General features: G+C 41.2%; 2 protein-coding genes across 2 annotated transcripts; both read left to right on the plus strand.

Annotated features, from left to right (window-relative positions):
• The first annotated feature begins 13,740 nt into the window (after window positions 1-13,740).
• LOC110604653 (protein SRG1) lies at window positions 13,741-15,804 on the plus strand. Its single transcript, XM_021742913.2, has 4 exons — window positions 13,741-14,085; window positions 14,576-14,823; window positions 14,913-15,237; window positions 15,311-15,804. The coding sequence occupies exons 1-4, from the start codon at window positions 13,828-13,830 to the stop codon at window positions 15,572-15,574; spliced, it is 1,095 nt and encodes a 364-aa protein (XP_021598605.1). The 5' UTR covers window positions 13,741-13,827; the 3' UTR covers window positions 15,575-15,804.
• A 1,137-nt stretch (window positions 15,805-16,941) lies between these two features.
• Window positions 16,942-18,243, plus strand: LOC110604657 (xyloglucan endotransglucosylase/hydrolase 2). Its single transcript, XM_021742918.2, has 3 exons — window positions 16,942-17,311; window positions 17,404-17,597; window positions 17,684-18,243. The coding sequence occupies exons 1-3, from the start codon at window positions 17,036-17,038 to the stop codon at window positions 18,099-18,101; spliced, it is 888 nt and encodes a 295-aa protein (XP_021598610.1). The 5' UTR covers window positions 16,942-17,035; the 3' UTR covers window positions 18,102-18,243.
• The last annotated feature ends 1,812 nt before the right edge of the window (window positions 18,244-20,055 follow it).

The following is a 20,055-nucleotide window of genomic DNA, read 5'->3' on the forward strand; positions in this document are numbered from 1 at the left end:
ATATTCTCCCATTTCCACTCTGGAATAGGTAGCGGGTTAAGCATTCCAGCCGGCTTCTGATGTTCCAGCTTCACCCTCTGACATACTTCGCAGGCTGACACAAACTGTGCCACTTCTTTCTTCATAGCGGGCCACCAATAAACCTTCTTTAGATCTTGATACATCTTGGTGGCTCCAAGGTGAATTCTGTATCTTGCATTATGAGCCTCTCTCATAATGTCTCCTTTTAGCCCTATGTCATCTGGTACACATAGTCTGTTCCCAAAGCAGAGGATCCCCTTACTGTCGAATCTGAACTCACTGTCATTGCCTGACTAAACAGTCCTGGCAATCTTCACTAACTCCGGGTCCTCATGCTGTTTCTGAGCCACCTGCTCCAGAAACACGGGTGCCACTCTCATCTGGGCCACCAAGGCACCTGTACCAGACAACTCCATCTGTAGACCTTCCTCAATGAGCTTGTAGAACTCCTTCACCACTGGCCTCCTCTTTGCCGATATGTGGGATAAACTGCCTAGTGACTTCCGGCTTAGGGCGTCTGCCACGACATTCGCCTTACCCGGATGATACTGAATCTTGCAATCATAGTCACTTAGCAGCTCCACCCATCTCCTCTGTCTCAAGTTCAAGTCTCTTTGACTCAGGATGTACTGCAGGCTTTTATGATCTGTAAAGATCTCACATTTTACCCCGTAGAGGTAGTGCCTCCACATCTTGAGTGCAAAGATTACTGCTGCCATCTCAAGGTCATGTGTGGGGTAATTCAACTCATGCTTCTTCAGCTGCCTAGAAGCATAAGCGATCACCCTCTCCTTCTGCATTAGTACACAACCCAGTCCCACACGGGACGCATCACAAAAGACTGTAAAGTCCTCATCACTGGATGGCAGAGCTAAAACTGGTGCTGAAGTCAACCTCTTCTTAAGCTCTTCGAAACTCTCTTCGCACTGGTCGGTCCACAGAAACTTCTGATTCTTCCTGGTTAGTCTGGTCAGAGGAGCTGCTATCTTCGAGAAGTCCTGAATGAACCTCCTGTAGTAACCTGTCAAACCCAAGAAACTCCTGATCTCCGTCACTGAAGTGGGTCTAGGCCAGTTAGCCACAGTTTCTGTCTTCTTGGGGTCTACCTCAATCCCATTCTCCGACACTACATGCCCCAAGAACGAAATGCTCCTCAGCCAGAACTCACATTTAGAGAACTTGGCATACAAGCCATGTTCCCTCAAAGTCTGCAAAACCAACCGCAGATGATGGGCATGCTCCTCTGCATTCCTGGAATACACCAAGATATCATCTATGAAGACAATAACGAAGTGATCCAGGTACTGACTAAACACTCTGTTCATGAGATCCATGAATGCTGCAGGGGCATTAGTTAACCCGAACGGCATCACAAGGAACTCAAAATGCCCATATCTGGTCCTGAAAGTTGTCTTCGGCACATCTTCATCCCTTATCCTTAGCTGATGGTACCCCGATCTTAGATCTATTTTGGAGAAACAACCCGCTCCTGCTAGCTGGTCGAATAGATCATCGATCCTTGGCAGAGGGTACCTATTTTTGGTAGTGACTTTGTTCAACTGCCTGTAGTCGATACAAAGTCTAAGAGATCCATCCTTCTTCCTCACAAACAAGACCGGAGCACCCCAAGGTGAGGTACTCTGTCGGATGAAACCCTTTTCTACCAGCTCTTGCAACTGCTCTTTCAACTCCTTCAACTCGGCTGGGGCCATCCTGTAGGGAGGGATAGAGATCAGTCTAGTTCCAGGCACCAACTCTATCTCGAACTCTATCTCCCTAGCAGGTGGTAAACCTGGAAGCTCATCCGGAAAAACATCCTGAAACTCTCTGACAACTGGCACCGAGGCTGGCTCCCTAACCTGACTGTCTAGCTCTCTCACATGAGCTAAGTACCCCTGACATCCCTTCCTAAGCAACCTACGAGCCTGAAGAGCTGATATCAGACCTCTAGGTGTGCCCCTCATGTCTCCTCTGAAGACGACCTCTGACCCGTTCTGATCTCTGAACCTGACTACCTTGTCTCTGTAGTCCAAGGTAGCACCATGGGTAGATAGCCAATCCATCCCTAGAATGACGTCAAAGTCTGTCAAATCTAGAACCACAAGGTCGGCGGAGAGGCATCTTCCCTCAACAAAAACTGGACTGTACTGGCAGACTGACACTGCCACTGACGGGTCACACTTGGGTCCACTGACCCATAGGGGACACTCTAACCCAGAGACTATCAGACCCAACCTCTCAATGGCTCTCGGAGCAATAAATGAATGAGATGCACCCGGGTCCATTAATGCATACACATCAGAACACCCAATGACGAGATTACCTGACACCACGGTGTTGGATGTGTTAGCCTCCTGCTGAGTCATGGTGAAGATCCTGGCTGGAGCTGATGGACCTTCACCTCGGGAACCAGAAGAAGAGGCTGCCCCTCTCCCTCTACCTCTGCCACTGCCCTGAGTTGTGGCTGGAACTGCTGGTTGTGCCACACTACCAGAAGCTGTCTGCTGGGGCTGGCCCATAAAAGGCGCTCTAGGACACTCCCGAGCTATGTGTCCCTCCTGTCCACATCTGAAACATGTGTTAGTCCCAGCTCGACACACTCCCCTGTGCGGTCTTCCACATCTCTGGCATTCTGTACCATCTGAGCCTGAGCTCGAGCCACCGCCAAATCCCAGACCGGATTTCAACTTGTTCCAAAACTTATTCTTCTTCGGCTTCCTGGTGGTGTTATCCCACCTCTTCTTACCTGAGCTCTGGGAAGAGAAACCTGGTCCTCCTCTGCTTGGGGTCTTAACCCCTGAAGACTGGGTCACTGACTGCTTCACTGACCCCTCAACTATAGCACTTGCTTCCATTCTTCGAGCCATATCCACCACAGTGTGGAAACTTTCTCTCTCGGCTGACTGAATCAACGAGGAGTACCTGGAATGCAGCTTTATAACGTACCTCTTGGCTTTCTTCGTATCTGTATCTAGAGCTTGCCCTGAAAAAGGCAATAGCTCCAAGAATTTATCCGTGAACTCCTCTACACCCATGTGCTCTGACTGCCTTAGTTGCTCAAACTCAATCATCATCAGTTCTCTGGAACTGTCTGGAAAAGCCCATCCAGCGAACTCATTCGCAAATTCCTCCCATGTCATGCCGTCTAGTCTCGGGTCCACATAACACTTGAACCATTCCCGTGCCTTCTTGCACTTTAAAGTGAACCCTGCCATCTGAATGGCCCTGCTATCACTTGCCCCTAGCTCATCAGTTATTGTCTTCACCACTCTCAGATACTCAAAGGGGTCATCCCCTGACTTGTATTTGGGAGCATCTAGCTTGAGGTAATCTGTCATTTTCACTTTGCTCCCATCGACTGAGCTAGGTCTAGGAGGTTGAGTAACTGGGGCTGCTGGTTCTGTAGGTGGTGGAGGTGGGGGTGCAGCATTCCCCGAGGTGGGGTTTGCCGGGTTTGGATAGAAAGGTGAGGGTGGATAAGCTGGGTACTGGGTGTAGGGCGGATAGAAAGGTGGATAGGGCATGTAGGTAGGGTAGGGGTTAAAGCTGGAGTAATCCGAGGTACCTCCCATCGGATACCCTGAACCCTGTGGGAAGGGTGGATAATGGGGTGGAAAACCATACCCCGAGGCCTGAACGCCTCCCTGAGACTCCCCTGTCCCTTCTTCCTCCATGCTCACATCCAGGTTCCCATCCCTCCTCTGATCCTCTTCCATAACCTCCCTCACATCTGAAGAACTTCCTCCCCTATCTGTCCCCCTTCGGCTAGCATCAAAAGACCTTCTAGGGTCCCTTGACACTCTTTCTCTGTTGGCTCTACAAGACATTGCCCTAGGCAATGTAGGAGGACGGGCGCTCGTGCCCTCATCCTCAGGTGGCACTCCAGTCAATCGTGCAGATCGACGAGTTCCTCTCATCCTGTTTTCTGAAAAACGGTACACATCACACAAACATTAGCATCACATGGTTCATGTGGGCACACATGAACCCTCATCATATATACATCATATCATTCATATCATAGCATCAATGCACATGTATATAATCATGGCATTTCACATCATCATACAAGACAGGACTCAACATCCTATCCTAGTGGACATGATCTTCCTATTGTGCTTGACCTTCTAGAACATCTATGAGCCCGACACTCTCGGTCCGATCCAATGAACCTAGGGCTCTGATACCATTCTGTAACGACCCGAAGATCGGACCGCTACCGGCGCTAGGATCCAGATCGGCTTAAGGCCGCCGGGACCCGTAGCAAGCCTGACATAACCTGTAAACCTGTATAATCCCATACATGATCAACAACATACATAAAAATTTTAAACTTTTCTTTCATCATCCAACTCAACCTGAACATACATGTACATAGTCATGATCATAATCATGATCCCTCTGTGGGATCTCATCAATGCCCCAACGGGCGATACAACATGAGATGAGTTGGCTTTCATGAACATTATAAAAACATTTCTATAGATCATGTATCAAAAGGGATAACAATACTCATAGGGTCAAGCACATCTATAACCTTAATGTACCTCATTACATAACATACTGAAATCTCTTACATTACATCATAGTACAATTGTCATGTCCACAATCTAACTATTACATAGACATACTTCAAAACTCTGGCTAACCTCCTGGTCTACCCTGTACCTGCACATCTAGGGTTAGGGGAGAGGGGTGAGCTACAAAGCCCAGTGAGCAGAATAGTGAAATCATATATTAAAATTTCATGCTTTCATGAAATGCAACACATCACAACAAATCACATCTCGGATGGTATTGTCACCAATAGTCCTCTACATAGTCCAACTGTGCCGGGACGTAGAATGGGTACAACCGGTCTTTCTCTTAACATAACATAACATATCATACAGTCCAACTGTGCCAGGGACGTAGAATGGGTACAACCTGGACTTCCTCTTACATCGTGCCAGGGACGTAGAATGGGTACAACCTGGACTTCCATACCATATCATGCCATAACATCATCATATCATATGAGGACTAAAGGATCATCCAATGACCAATCCACATCAACATCATAATGCAATGCAACATATTCGTGAATACTAATGCAAACAACCTACTATATCTCATGGCATTCATGATGCATGGATCGTGCTCAAAACTCATAATTCATTCATTTTAAAACTTAAGGTTTATTCCACTCACCTCTGGCTAGCTCTGACAAACTCTGTAGCAGCTGGCTCACTGCTGGGGTCCTCGGTTCCTCGGGTCCGAACCTATACGGGTGGACTCCAATGAGGGACCAAACGTACATAAACATAACTCTAATATACTCCCCAAAAACCCCCTAAAACATCATGGAATAATCATAGAAACACATGCAAGAAATGGCTGAACAGGGCACTTTCGGCGGCAGGTTCGACGGCCGAAAGTCCCTCCAAAGCCGAAAGTCAGGCAGGTTCGGCGGCACCTTCGGCGGCCGAAACTCCCAGACAGAGGCGAAACTCATGCATGTTCGGCGGCACCTTCGGCGGCCGAAAGTCCCAGACAGAGACGAAAGTTTCCTTTCGGGGGCAACTTCGGCAGCCGAAAGGCCTGCCTCCTCAGCCATGTTCAGCGGCCGAAAGTGCATTCGGCTGCCGAACCTGGTTTCTGCCAAAGGGCAGAAACTTGGCTCCCTTATGCATTTTTGCCTCCAAACTCACCAATCATGCAAAAACTAGTTCTAAAACATGCATACATATCATACATTACACCTAGGGGTCTCAAACTAGCATATACCCCAACTACAACACTTCAAACACACAAAAATCAACATACATTGTTCATCAAAACATCAAAACCCATAAACTCATCAACAAGCCTAAACATGCATCTCTACCCATAAAACAACTTAATGCTTGTTTAAAACACATAACAAGGGTGGATCCGAGCTTACCTCTTGAAGAAACGAGAGGAAAGGCGATCCTAGCTTGGAGATGGAGAGATTGAGCTCTTTGAACCTCCAAGTACCCAAAACTTGCTCTTTACTCACAGATCTTCAAAACAGAAGTTAAAACCCGTGAAAATCATGGAAGATCTAAGGAAAACACTCAAGATCGAGGGAGGGGTGGCGGAGACTCACCTTGGCCGACAACGGGGGAGAAAAAGCTCGCCCGTGCGGACCTAAGGGACCCTTTTATAGGTGGCTGGCCAGGCCACGTTCGGGGGCCGAATGTGCCTCCGCATGCATGCCATGTTCGGCGGCCGAACTTGGGTTTCGGCGGCCGAACCTGGACTGCCCTCACTCATGCTTTCGAGGGCCTAACGTGCCTCCAAAACGCAAGCATGTTCAGCGGCCGAACTTGACTTTCGGCGGCCGAACCTGGGTTTTCCTCCAAAGACTTTTCATGTAAAAACTCATTTAATTTTTCATACTTAAAACCATGAAATACCTTAAAACATTTTATGAAAACATGTTTCTACCCTACTAGAGGCTTCCGACATTCGAGATTCCACCGGACGGTAGGAATTCCGATACCGGAGTCTAGCCGGGTATTACATTTAACCTAATGTGTACTAATTGAAAATTAAAGCTTAAAAGAAATTAAGAGGAATCAAAAAGTATGCATGAAGCATCAAAATTCAGAGATATGCACCCCCACACCTAACCCATGCATTGTCCTCAATGTATGGAAAAATTAAAGTTCAAGTGAAAAATTGATACTTCCCTGGTGTGGTTGTTTGCCCAGTTCTGTTTGGGTAAATAGCTGGATGCGTCAGGTATTTCTGTGTGCAGGTGGCAGGATGTGCTGGTCTGGTGTACTACTGCGCTTGTGGTTGGCTTGCTGGCTGGTGGTGGACTGTCTGCTGGTTGGTCTGCTGATGTGGGCTGCTGCTGATCTGCTGTAGGTGTTTGCCCAGCTTGTGTGGGCAAACAGCTTGGTATGCTGCTGATTGGCCTGTTGGTGCTGTTTGTGTGATGCCCAGTCATACCTGTTTAAGATTTCTTCCTTGTCGCTTCTACTGCCTTGGGTGTTTGCCTAGCTTGCGTGGGCAAACAGTGTGGTCTCACAATGATCTGAAGTGTGGTCTGGCAGCTTCTTGCGCACGGGCCTGCTATTTGCCCAGTTGTGTGGGCAAACAGGCTGGTCGAACAGGTGGAATTTCTGCAGCATTCTGTGTGAAGGCTTGTTGTTTGCCCAGCTGCGTGGGCAAACAAGCTGGTCGAACAAGTAGCTTGCTGTGTGGGCAAACAGTATGTCAACTTTTTCTGAGTCATTTCTGCTGTTTGCCCAGCTTGTGTGGGCAAACAGTTTTGGTCAAACAGCTCCCTACCTGCAAAACAGTTAAAACCTGGACTTAGGTTACATCATCTGATTCCTGCATCTCTGGTTGTTTGTCCATGCTGTTTGGGCAAACAGTCACATATCTCTGTGTTTTTTTTTTTTCTGGAAAATCTTCATTGATTGGGCATGTCTCCGCTGGGTTGCCTCCCAGTAGCGCCCTGGTTTATAAGTCGCGGGCTAGACTTTCTTGACTTGATCAAGGTTCAAGTAATTGGAGGAGGAAAAAGGGTTCCAACTGCATTAAGTAAAAAGTGTAGCGCGCCTTTTGATTTGGTCACAACCCATCCTATTTCTTTTATGTACTCATAAAGTAACATGATTAGCTTCTCCTCTTTCAGATGAGGTGTGACTCTAGCCCTTATATTTGCATTTTTGAGATGATTGGACAACACTTCGAACTCCAATTCATATTTCTCCATATGTGGCCGCAATTTGAATTCGGGCAAAACAAATTCTACCATATCTTGCTGTTTGGGCAAACAACAATCTGCTTGTACAATCTGCATAGCTTGTTTGGGCAAACAAGGGTCTGCCTTCTCTTGTTGTTTGGGCAAACAACAATCTTCCTCATGGTCCTTTGCTGGCTGCTTGAGTAAACAGCATTTTGTCAAGGTTACTTGCCCGACTGATCTGGGCAAACTGTTTCCAGCTTGCTGAAGTGGTTTGGAGAGGCTGCAATATTTTTGTGCTTGGTGCTGGACCTGTTCGGCAAACAAGATTCTACCTTGACTTGCTGTTTGGGCAGACAACAATCTGCTTTGACTTGCTGTTCGGGCAAACAAGCTTCTACCTTCTTTTCCTCTGCTGGTTTTTCGGGTGAACAGTGTTCTGCCTTTGTTGTTTGCCCAACTGATCTGGGCAAACTGAGTTCTTCTTGTTGGAGTGATTTGGGCAGTCTGCCATTAGTCTCATCTAGTTGCTGAACCTGTTTGGGCAAACAGGGGCTTTCTTGTTCTGCCTTTGCTGGCTGTTTGGGCAGACAGCAGTCTGCCTGTTCTGCCTTCTGTCTGCTTGTTTGTCCAGGCTGTTTGGGCAAACAGCAATCTGTCCTCTGCATGCAGCAGTCCATTGCTGTCCGTTTCAGCTCTACTTGGCTTCTTGCATCTTCTTGGCTGTCCTCCCTACAAAAATCATCGGTTAGCATATCATTTTGATTTATATCAAAAATTTCTTGGCTCAAATAATCAATGATGTCTAAACTATCAACAAGTTTTGATTCAGTTGGGGCACTTTCAGAAGTTGCTGGTTCAGCAAGTGCAACCACTTCTGGTTCAGTTGTGTTAATTGCTGAGGTTGCTGGTGTTTGGACAGCAACAAAGGATGCAATGGTGGCAGATTCAACACTTGCTGATTTTTGGACAGCAGGTTCAGCAATTGCTGGTGTAATTGTGGAAGTTTCAGCAGGTGGACAGCAGTTGCTGTCTCTATCTTCAGCAGCTTGGTCAGCAACAAAGTCTAAATTTTTTACAGCAGGTGCTGCAATATTCTCAGCAGTAGCAGTATGTATTGCTGTTTCTTGGATGGCAGGAGCTTCAACAAGTATTGTTTGGACAGCGGCTGGTTCAACAATTTTTGCAGCTAGATTCAGCAGGTATAGCAGCAAGCACTGCAGTGTTTTGTGCATCAAATAAAGTAGCAGATGAAGCAAATTCAGCAGCTGGTTCAGTTTCTGTTTCTTGGGAACTTTCATCATCGTCCCATACATCTTGAAGATCTTCCTCTCTTCTTAATATGTTCGCGTTCATTGAGTTGACCGCTTGATCCACTTGCTGTTGGAGAATTTGCCCAGAAATTTCCAATTTCCTCACCATCTCTTCAAGTTCCATATTGGAGCTTTGAGGTGTTGCTTGGGCTTGATAGTTTTGGTAGTAGTCAGCCCTTGCATAGCCATAATTCAGATGGTCACATGGATTGTAGGTATCAAGGTAGGGATCATGTCTTGGCTGGCTATTGAATCCTCCAAAGGCATGTACTTGCTGGTAATCCTCATAAAGTGTAGGACATTGATCAGTTGGGTGTCCTACGTATGCGCAAATCCCACATGGCCGAGACTGCTGAAGTTGTTGAGCTTGACCTATGACATAACTTTTCACAACAGAGGTTAGTTCAAAAAGTCGAGCAGTGAGAATAGATATACTTACCTCATCCATGAATCAGTTTCTTGAGTCCAGATCTGATCATGAAAGAAAAACAAATAAGTTAAATCAATTCCCCGGCAACGGCGCCAATTTTTGATAAGCGGTTGTCGAAGCCGTCAAAAATAAACTTATTATCAACCAACAAAATAATTTACAGATAGTGGCAATAGGGTCGAATCCACAGGGAATTGATACTTACTTATTTTCCTAGTCAAGACCAAGTAAAGAAACAAACAATAAAAGTAAAATGGGGGGTTTTGAGGTTTGATAAACTAAACTAATATTGAAAGCAATAGAGAAAAACAAATAATTAAAGTAGAGAAATTCAATAATGAGAAAGGCCTAGTTGAAGAATTGGATCCACTTTAGTTGTTGGGATTGATCATTGAAACTTATATTCTCTTATTTAACTCAATAAATTAGTTATGGAGGTGGAAGACGCTTCTCACCAACCATATCCCTCCTTAAGCATAGATTATTTAGGGAACGTCCTCTAATTAATCACTAATTAACAAGTTGCCAAGGAACGTCCTTGGGCCTTTGGCATCTAACAACTGTTAATTGCATTAAGAAAAAGAGAGACCTAATTCTAGCTACCCAAACGTATGGTGATATTGCTAGATTATGTAATTTCCTAGGTTTTTACACCAAGGGTTACTTGTGTTTGAATAATTCAAGCAATTACGGACTTCAAACTATCCAAACTAACAAAGAATTACTTTGCAATCAAGAATCAAGTGGCCAATTTGATCAAAACAACAAAGCAACAATAAATTAAGCACAAAATTGCATAAATACTGATTAATAAAAGAATAACATGAAGGTTCAGATCTCCCAATCCATAAACAACCAAAGTTTCACCTTATTCTTCAACTAGAAAAAGGGTTTCAGCCACTCAAGGCTAAAACTAACATAAAAGAAAAGAAAGAAAACAAGAAAAAGGAAGAAGAAGGGCTGGCACAAGGGCGCAGCTGCTGTGGTGCTTCTGTCGCAGGTATTCTTGATCCCAGGATGATCCCAGCATGATTGATCTGCTGGTTTGCATGCCCTTTTATAGCTGAAAAGGCTGCCCTAGGGTTTCCTTGTTGAGTTGGGACTCCTTTTCCCAATTGGAGTTGAATTCTTGGAAGATAATTGTATTTTGATGAGATTTATCTTCCTAAATATGTGGGATTGAGTGCTAAGGTGTCTCTAGGGTTTGCTGAGCTGTCCACACGTGTTTGGGAGGAAAAACACTTCTTGAGCATTTGAATTTTGATTTTCCCGCCCGCAATTTACTGTCTGCTGGTTGCTGGTGCTATTTGCCCGGGTTGTTTGGGCAAACAGCTCGGGCAAACAGTCTGGTTTTCCAGTTGTCTGTGCTCTGCTTCTGCCCTGCTGGTCTGTTTGCCCAGTCTGTTTGGGCAAATAGTCTGGTCAAACAGCAGATTGTTCCTCTTCCATTTCAGCTTCAACTTTGGTTTGGGCAAACAATTTGGGCAAACCATGCTTGTGCAATTTTGCTCTCTTTTGGGCAGATTTAAGGCCATTTTTGCCAAATTACCATTTTACTCCATTTTCTGCAAAATAAGGTTAAAACCATAAAATTAGGTAGAAAATGTGTAAATTAACATAAATATTAATATGGAAAATGGGTCTAAATTTGGCTCTATCAGAAGGCCTACCACAAAGAAAGAAAAGACAAAATTAGAGAAATTAAGGGAGATATAAGTACCCTCCAGAAAAACACAACAGCTTACCATAAGGAGCATTTTCCTAAGGCTATCTCTGAGGTCGTCCATAGAGCGAGCACTGAATGCTGCTTGCTCCTTAGTGGAGCAGGCACGATGGCTGACGAGGGCCAGGAAGCGAGGATTTGAAGCATCTGGAGCACCGCCAAATATTTTATTACAAAGCTCCTTGGCGGTTGAAGCCAGTATAGATTCAGGAGTCACCTCGGCAGCATTGAGGGACTTGTTGTCAGGGGCCGAGGATAGCAACTCCACAACCCTTTTCCCTTTGTGAGCTAAAGGAGGAGGAGGTGCGGTCTTGGCAGGATCTGAAGCCCAAGCCCTCTTAGTAGCTCTACCTTCAGGAGTGGGCTCGGAGGTCCACGTCTGCTTACCAGCGGCCACTCCAATCACTATTGCAGCGACGGTCTGGAGAGGCTGGATGTCCAAAGGAGCGATCTCTGTGCCCCTCTTAGAACTGTCCTCAGCAGAGTCACTGAAGGCGATGGGCTCCTTGGGGGTCTGTTTAGAGGCCGCCGGGGATTTGGCCGAGGCCGATGGCTTAGCAGAGGCAAGGGTCTTCAAAGTTGCAGAACGAGAGCCCCTAGCAGCAGATGCCAAAGCCAAAGCAGGGGCAGGAGAGGTGGTCTGGCTCACAGAGGCAGGGGCAATGACTTGGAAAATCTCTCGAGTCACGTCCGCCATAGACTTGCCAACTTTAAAGGATTCCAGCATGACCTTCATGCTCTCCCTAGGTAAGGTAAAGTTCTTCGGCAATCTAATGTTGTTCATTGGTGAGGCAGAAGCTGGAAAAGAGAAAACAATACAAGTTAGAACTCGGAATAACAGAAGAAAAATGCAACCAGGAAAGGAAAAATAAGAAAATAATCATTAACAATACTAGCTTCCTGGCAGTCCTGGAGATTAGACATGAACATGCACTTCTCGATATCATACTTCTTTCGTACAGAGGTCAGTCAGAGAAGACAGATCTGGTCCATCAGGGTCAGCCATGGAAGGTCATTGTAGACCTGAGGAACCTCCCCCAAGAAAGATCAACATCCCAGTTGATCTCCGAGCTTTCCTTTAGCTCGACCACCATGAAGGCCTTATCCCAACATTTGATTGAATCTTTGTACTCAGCAAAGATGGATAAGCCTCCCCGGGGAGTAAAGTAATAAAACCCGTGATTAGCTCAGACTAGGCGGAAAAAAGTAAAAAATAAAGTAACGAAAGTGGCAAAACCCCAGCACAGATAAATAGACTCAAAGGGACATATAAAGAGGATAGAATTTGGGGATAACATGCGGGAGTCATTCCGAAATGACGGAAGACCTCAATGAAAAAAGGGGTGAAGGGAAATGTCAACCCAAAGTCGCATTGCTTAACGAAGAAAATTAAACTGCGATTCTGTTGAGGGTCTATCAAACCCGCCGGAGGAGGGTTGGGAAGGACAATCCTCTTGTTACGATGAAGAGCCCTAATTTTGTAGATGGAGGTATCAATGTATTCGCTAGAGAAAAAAATTAGAAAGGGAGGAAGGAGTGACGGAAGATCTCAAACCCTCAACGTTAGAGATTCTAATGGAAGCCATAAGAAGGGCAAGACGTACCTTAAGGCAGAGATTGCAGAGGCAAAAGAGAACAAGCTAACAGGAGCAAAGTGAGAAGAAGAGTCGAGAACAAAATCGAGAGTGCGAATTTGAAATGAGTAAAGGAGGAAGAATAGACATTTTGACAGAGAATACTCCTAGAGTCGTGTGGTTATAATTGAGACTTTGGGATTTACCCCCTCATTAATCATGAAATAATTAATGAAACAGATAAAGGGGCACTTAATGATTGCTGGGTCTTAGATATCTTAACTATGGGAAGGTCTGCGACAAGAAGGCCAGGCCTAACCCTTCCCAATGCATCATCTCATTCTCAAGAGGTCGGCCTTAGGTTCATGTTAACTAGTCTGGTTAGATAGGACCTAAGCCTAACAGAGATGAGTCCAGATCGGTCCATTGGCTGAGTCCATGAAGTAGCAAATCCTCCACGATTGAGATCGTACTAAAATGAATGCTGAACGAAATTAAATGGATTCCTAACAGTAGAAAGGAGAACTGCGTTTTTATACATACGGTACTGCATGACAACATACGGGATACTGTGGCAGAATGACGATTACATATCACAAGATGATAAAAGAGAAAAAAAGATAAAAGAATAGGTAAAAAAAAAAAAGAAAAACCAAATTCACTTACATATACTCTAATTCTAATCTCTACCGGATATGAGGTTATCAATTTTAATAAATCAACTATAATAATATAGAAATTTAGAAATATAATAAAAAATAATTTATACTCACAAAATTTAGTTTGATGGTAAATATATTTCAATAAATCTCAAAAATTTTATATTCTATTTCTCTATTCTCATTTTCCTTTTAAAAAAAAAAATTTACCTTAAAAAAAATCAAGCAGCGTTGATACCAGACTTTGGCCTTTTTTGGGTTTTTTTGTCATTTTGAAAAGATAGATATTAGTAATAGTAAATAAATATTATCTTTATCATCGTCTGTGGCTAAGCAGCTATTTGGAACAGTTTCTGGATCCCTCTCTCCTTCTTCTACCAGAACTCTGGTCCTAAAGAGAAGTGAATGGATTCATCACTAGAAACAGTGAACTTCGGAAAATCTATTATAGTACCTAGTGTTCAAAAGCTGGCCGAAGAATCCTTGCACACCATCCCTCCTCGCTACGTAAGATCTGATCAGGACCCTCCAACTATTTCCGATGAAAGGTCGTTGCTTTCCTCGGTTCCTGTCATAGATCTTGAAAGACTGGCCTTTGGAGATTCCATGGATTATGAGTTGGCGAGCTTGCATTCAGCATGCAGAGAATGGGGTTTCTTCCAGGTAAGTGAGTTAGCTCTCTCTGGATCTTGCTAGAAAAGTTTTTCTCTTCCTGATGGTCAAAGACTTGTCTTAGGCCAAGATAGAGTAAATATTTAAGGCCTATCATATAGGCCTACAACCTTAAAAGGTTCCATTTATTGCTGCCATGGTGCTATCCATCTCCTACAGCATTAATTTTCGTTCTTGCCCACTTGGGCCTAATCTTTAAAGGATTACTTTTTGGAAAACTGACCAGATTCAGATAAGGATTCAAGATGGCTGTCAAAAAACTTGAAGTTAGCAAAATCTTTCTTCAGTTTCAATTTAGCGTTGTGTATTCAACAAGTGTTGCTACTCATTCCATGCTGATATATAATAATAATAATAATAATATGTATCAGTAGCTACAAGTTATTGTCGCATGATTCCATTTTAAGATCCTGGAAACTATCAATTAACTTGCTTTGCCTGTGATTCTTCCATTGGTTGATTAAAATTTTATCAAAATCAGGTAGTGAACCATGGAGTGAGCACTGATTTTCTGGAGGAAGTGAAGTTGGAAATCGAGAGTTTCTTTGGACTTCCTTATGAACAGAAGAAGAAGCTGTGGCAGCAGCCAGACAACCATGAAGGTTTCGGACAGCTCTTTGTGGTATCAGAGGAGCAGAAGCTGGATTGGTCAGACATGTTCTACATTACCACCCTTCCTTTCAAAATTAGGAAGAATGAACTCTTTGACAATCTCCCTCTAAAGCTCAGGTTTCTATCTCATCTGTTAATCAATGAAGCTAATTGAATATGAAAAATTCCCTTACCAGGAAAGTTTCGTATTTGTATATTTGCTGCAGAAATATTTTAGAAACTTACGCAAGTGAAATGAAGAAGCTAGCCTTGGCAATTTTGGGTCACATGGCAAAAGCTTTAAATATGAATGCTGAGGAAATGAATGAGCTATTCAATGACGGTGTTCAATCAATGAGGATGAATTTCTATCCTCCATGCCCGGAACCAGAGAAGGCCATTGGTTTCACTCCGCATTCTGATGCTGTTGCTTTAACCATTCTGTTTCAGCTCAATGAAACTGAAGGACTGCAAATCCGAAAGGAAGGGAAATGGGTTCCTGTTAAACCACTTCCAAATGCTTTTATTGTCAACATTGGAGACATCATGGAGGTACTGTTTTCAGAAACTGGCTGCAAACAAGTTTTCATTGCACTCCTTCCTGAGCTTGTTCTTTCTTGTGCAGATTGTTAGCAATGGCATTTATCGGAGCATCGAGCATAGGGCGACTGTGAATTCCACAAAGGAAAGACTTTCCATTGCAACGTTCTACAGTTCAAAGCTAGACTCTGAATTAGGCCCTGCAGCCAGCCTCATTGGCCCTCATAATCCAGCAATTTTTAAGAAAGTTCCATTGGAGAAGTACTTCAAAGAATTTTTTGCTCGGAAATTGAGTGGCAAGTCATATCTTGACTTCATGAAAATAGAAGATGGGGAAGATAACATCTGAATCTACTCATACGATAGACGGTTTTTTGAACAATGGATTTTCACACTCTCCGACAAAGATGGGTATTGGGAAATTTACTGAAATTGAATTCCAATTGGGCTCTAGTTTTCCATATATAAGGTTACTTGCAAAACTGATAAACCAAGCTGTCATATAGAAGGTTACTTGCAAACTTATCCATTTGTTACAAAAAGGGAAGGAAACAAAGTTAACGTTTATTAAGGAATTCAGTGCCAAGTCTTTTGATTGTTTAAATTAAATAGCCAAAAGCAAAGTTGTTTCTCCAAGAAAATACAGCCAAATCATAAATACAATTTGTTGTTAAATAACAGATTTTGAGATTGAGATTATCAACATCCAGCTCATCTTAGCTTTTCAATTTCTTGTATTTCATCCTCAGCCTCAGGTGATATTTTCTTGGCAGTATGAGTGCACAACACTTTATTTTCTAAATCTATTTCTTTTCTTTTAAACAATTTTTGCAAACAAGAAATCAACAAATTCAAGTAAAAAATTTTATAAATACTAAAATTTTTATTTTCGATTCGAATGATAATATCTTTAGAGACCATCAATAGTAAAAAAGTAAATAATAAATTAATATTATTTTCATAAGATGGGAATTAACTACTAGATTTCTCAAGAAGTGGACTCCATACAATGCACAAAACAAAAACACAACAGAAAACTGACTCTTGTTTACACTTTTACTCTTAATTTGACTAAAATTTCAAGCATCTCTCTTATCCTCATATTCACGGACTGAACAGCTAACTATGAATCAAACCATTAATTTACAAAGCTGGAATCCTCAACAATGCTCTTGTCAATTAACATAATTAATTAATGATTTTGGAAGGTTCAATTAGGGATTAGGTACATTTAGGCATGCTGGAGATTGGTTAATACAGTGCACCTATAATCTAATTATTTGGTAAGATGAAGACAAAAAAATGAAAAGAAAAAACTAATCACCTTTTAATAAAATACGAAAAATTGAAACTTATTAAAATATAAAATATTTTAGTGAGTATTTACTTTATTCATAAAAATTAAATTCTCTATCTTAATTAAAAAAAGAAATTGTCTAACCACCCATTTCAATTTCGTTAATTCACGGATTAGAATGAACCGAAACCGTTGTACATACCATAGTAAATTAACAAAATTATTCCAAAGTCTAAAAGGTTACCTATTCTAATCTATTCCATTTAGCTACTACCCTAAACCCCACCGAATAACTTGCAGACAAAACCTATTAGCTTTTGCTCTCCCATATCCAGCTCTATTCTTTCTGTAGTTTGGTATAGTGTCTACTTCAAGCTTCCTAAACCAAATATTATTCCTTATTCCTACAATTCCCTATCACAACTTCATTAGCTATATAAAGGCCTTTGAGTGACTTATTGCACCCACCAAATTAATCTGCTCTTTTTTTCTTTTCTTTATCATTCTGTGAAGATGGCCTCTTGCTTATCAGTCTCAATTGTCTTCTTGTTTGCTTTCTTTGTGGGTCCTTTCATGGTTGCAGCGGCTGGTGATTTCAACCAGGATGTAGACCTGACATGGGGTGGTGATCGTGCTAAAATTCTCGAAGGAGGAAATATTCTCTCGCTTACTCTCGACAAGGGCTCTGGCTCTGGTTTCCAGTCTAAGAGAGAGTATGTGTTTGGAAGAATCGACATGGAAATCAAGCTTGTTGCTGGAAATTCTGCTGGAACTGTTACTTCTTACTACGTGAGTACTCCCTTGTATTAATTCCAACACCATTATATATATTTTTTTACATGGCTAAAGTGATGAACCCACAAATTTTTTCGTTGCTGCAGCTATCATCTCAAGGGCCATACCACGATGAAATTGATTTTGAATTCTTGGGAAACCTTAGTGGAGACCCTTATACTGTTCATACTAACGTTTATACACAAGGGAAAGGAAACAGAGAGCAACAGTTCCACCTGTGGTTCGATCCAACCAAAAATTTCCACCTCTACTCTATTGTATGGAACCCACAACGCATCATGTAAGATATTGAACGTACACTTTCAACATATATGAGTACTTATAAATTTGTATGACAATATTAACGAGTTTTGCTTGTATCTTCAGTTTCTTGGTAGACAACATCCCCATAAGGGTATATGAAAATGACGAATCCGTTGGAGTTCCCTTCCCCAAGAACCAGCCAATGAAGCTTTACTCTAGCCTCTGGAATGCTGATCAATGGGCGACAAGAGGAGGGCTTGTGAAGACAGATTGGTCTAAGGCTCCTTTCACTGCATACTACAGAAACTTCAATGCCAATGCATGTTTCTTGAGTACTTCATCAGGTCTGTCTTCTTGTGGTTCGAAGAACAGTGATAACTTGATGAGAAGCCATGATTGGCGAACTCAAGAGTTGGATGCCAATGGTCGAAGAATGCTTAGATGGGTTCAAAGGTATTTCATGATTTATAACTATTGCGCCGATGTTAAGCGATTTCCTCAAGGTCGCCCACGTGAGTGCCGACGTTTTAGGTTTTTTTAGTTTGCTTTAATTTGGGATTGCATTTTGTAAAATATATTTGTCTTAATTAGCTTTTGGTTTGCTTTATTTAGTTGTATTTATTTATGCCCTATATGTTTGTTGATGTAATTATAAATTAAATTACCTAATCTTTTATTCTTAATTTCAATGCCATTTGATTAAATATTTATATATAGATTTGTCCATTTATTATATATATTTTAATTAATTAAATATAATATCAAAGTAAAATATTTAATTTAATAATTATTTTACTTGTGCATACATCAGCTTTAATTCATATTTTCACCCATAAAAATTTATTTAAAGAAAATGGAATTGATAAATTGAGATATGATGGATTCATTAGAGTGTGACGCATGGACAAGAGTTCAATTTTATAGAAAATCAACGGATCTAGATGGGTGGTTAGAAATTAATAGAGCTTGTTGGTGGTTTAAAGAGGAGTATTAGTGAGAAATTTTCAAGAGAAGTTAAATATTCCCTAAATATGATTGTTCAGAGACATTTATACCTTGAATGCACTGACATTTTTTTGGCTTATGTCTGAATCAAGACACTTATAGCAAGTGTATCGGTTAGCTCATTAATGGCTAGCAATCGGCTAATTAATACTGAGCCAATTAGTATATACCCTATTCATCAGTCGCCTATACTTTATTCATTTATTCAGTTAGTCTACACCCTATTCATTCATTGTTGTCACATCAGCCATTTATACTTTATCCATTTATTCAGTTAGTTTATACTCTATTCATTTATTGTTGTCACATCAGCCGTCTATATTTTATCCATTTATTCAAGTCACATTAACTGAATATACAATTAACTGAATATACAATACGTGCATTTAAAAATTCAGAGAGAGCTAGAGGGACAACTATAGTACCAGCAACTCTAACTTATTTTCCGCTCATTTCAAATCCTACTCGGTCTGTTCAATTTTTGCTAAAATTGATTTTGTTCGTGGCTTAAAATATAGTCAGATCGTAAACACATGTATTAATCATAGCAAATCTAATATTTAATAGGTTATCAGAGACCATCATACTTCAATATACGATCTTATACTAAGTTAATTAAATATTTAATTCTTAATGCATAGTTTAATGTTTTTACATTATCATTAAAAAACAAGTAAATACTTAAATTGTAACATAATATATATTCCTTTGATTCTATTAACCTTTTATCTATCCTTATTATTAAAAAAATGGAATAATTAAAAAAAGAAAAACAAAGATAATTGTACAATTAAAAAAAAATCACTCCTTAATTTTTTTTCTGAAAAAAAAGATAAATTAATCCGAATAAAACTGCTTGTAAAAAGTTTTTGTAACTCCATATATGTAACATTGAGCATTGAGCCACAGTTTACAGCCTTTCTTTGGACGGGAAATGGGCCGAGATCAAAGCCTTATAACTCCAGAGCCTCTCCCATTGTATAATAAATATTTATATTTTTTCTTACGTAAAAAAAAAAAAAAAAAAAAAAAGTAAATAAATAGCTGTTCATTGCTGCATCATGCTATCGTAGCTTGTTAAAATGAAAGGTACGTAGCTAATTGAAATTTGAAATTGAAACAAAACCATTGACTTGCAATATTATTATTTGAAATTAATGTACTCATATACTCATATTAAGCTTGCAAATAAGTCATTAATTAGATTTTTTATGGATTTATCTCTAATATTACTTACGAAATTAAATTTTAAAAAAAAAGGAAATTTATCTAATTTAGGATAATTGCATGTGACTTAAAAGAGTTGGTGGGACACTAGATCTATAGACGCGCAACATTTTGTTTAAAAATATTATTTAATTTTTATAATATAAAAAATTTATTAATTTATTTCTCAATTTTAAAAATTTAAAATTTTAAAAAATATATTAATTAATTATTTTATTAATTTTAATTGATTAATATATATGATAGATTTTAGGAGTAACAAT

The sequence above is a fragment of the Manihot esculenta genome, chromosome 17 (assembly GCF_001659605.2).
Source record: "Manihot esculenta cultivar AM560-2 chromosome 17, M.esculenta_v8, whole genome shotgun sequence".
NCBI classification, from domain to species: domain Eukaryota; kingdom Viridiplantae; phylum Streptophyta; class Magnoliopsida; order Malpighiales; family Euphorbiaceae; genus Manihot; species Manihot esculenta.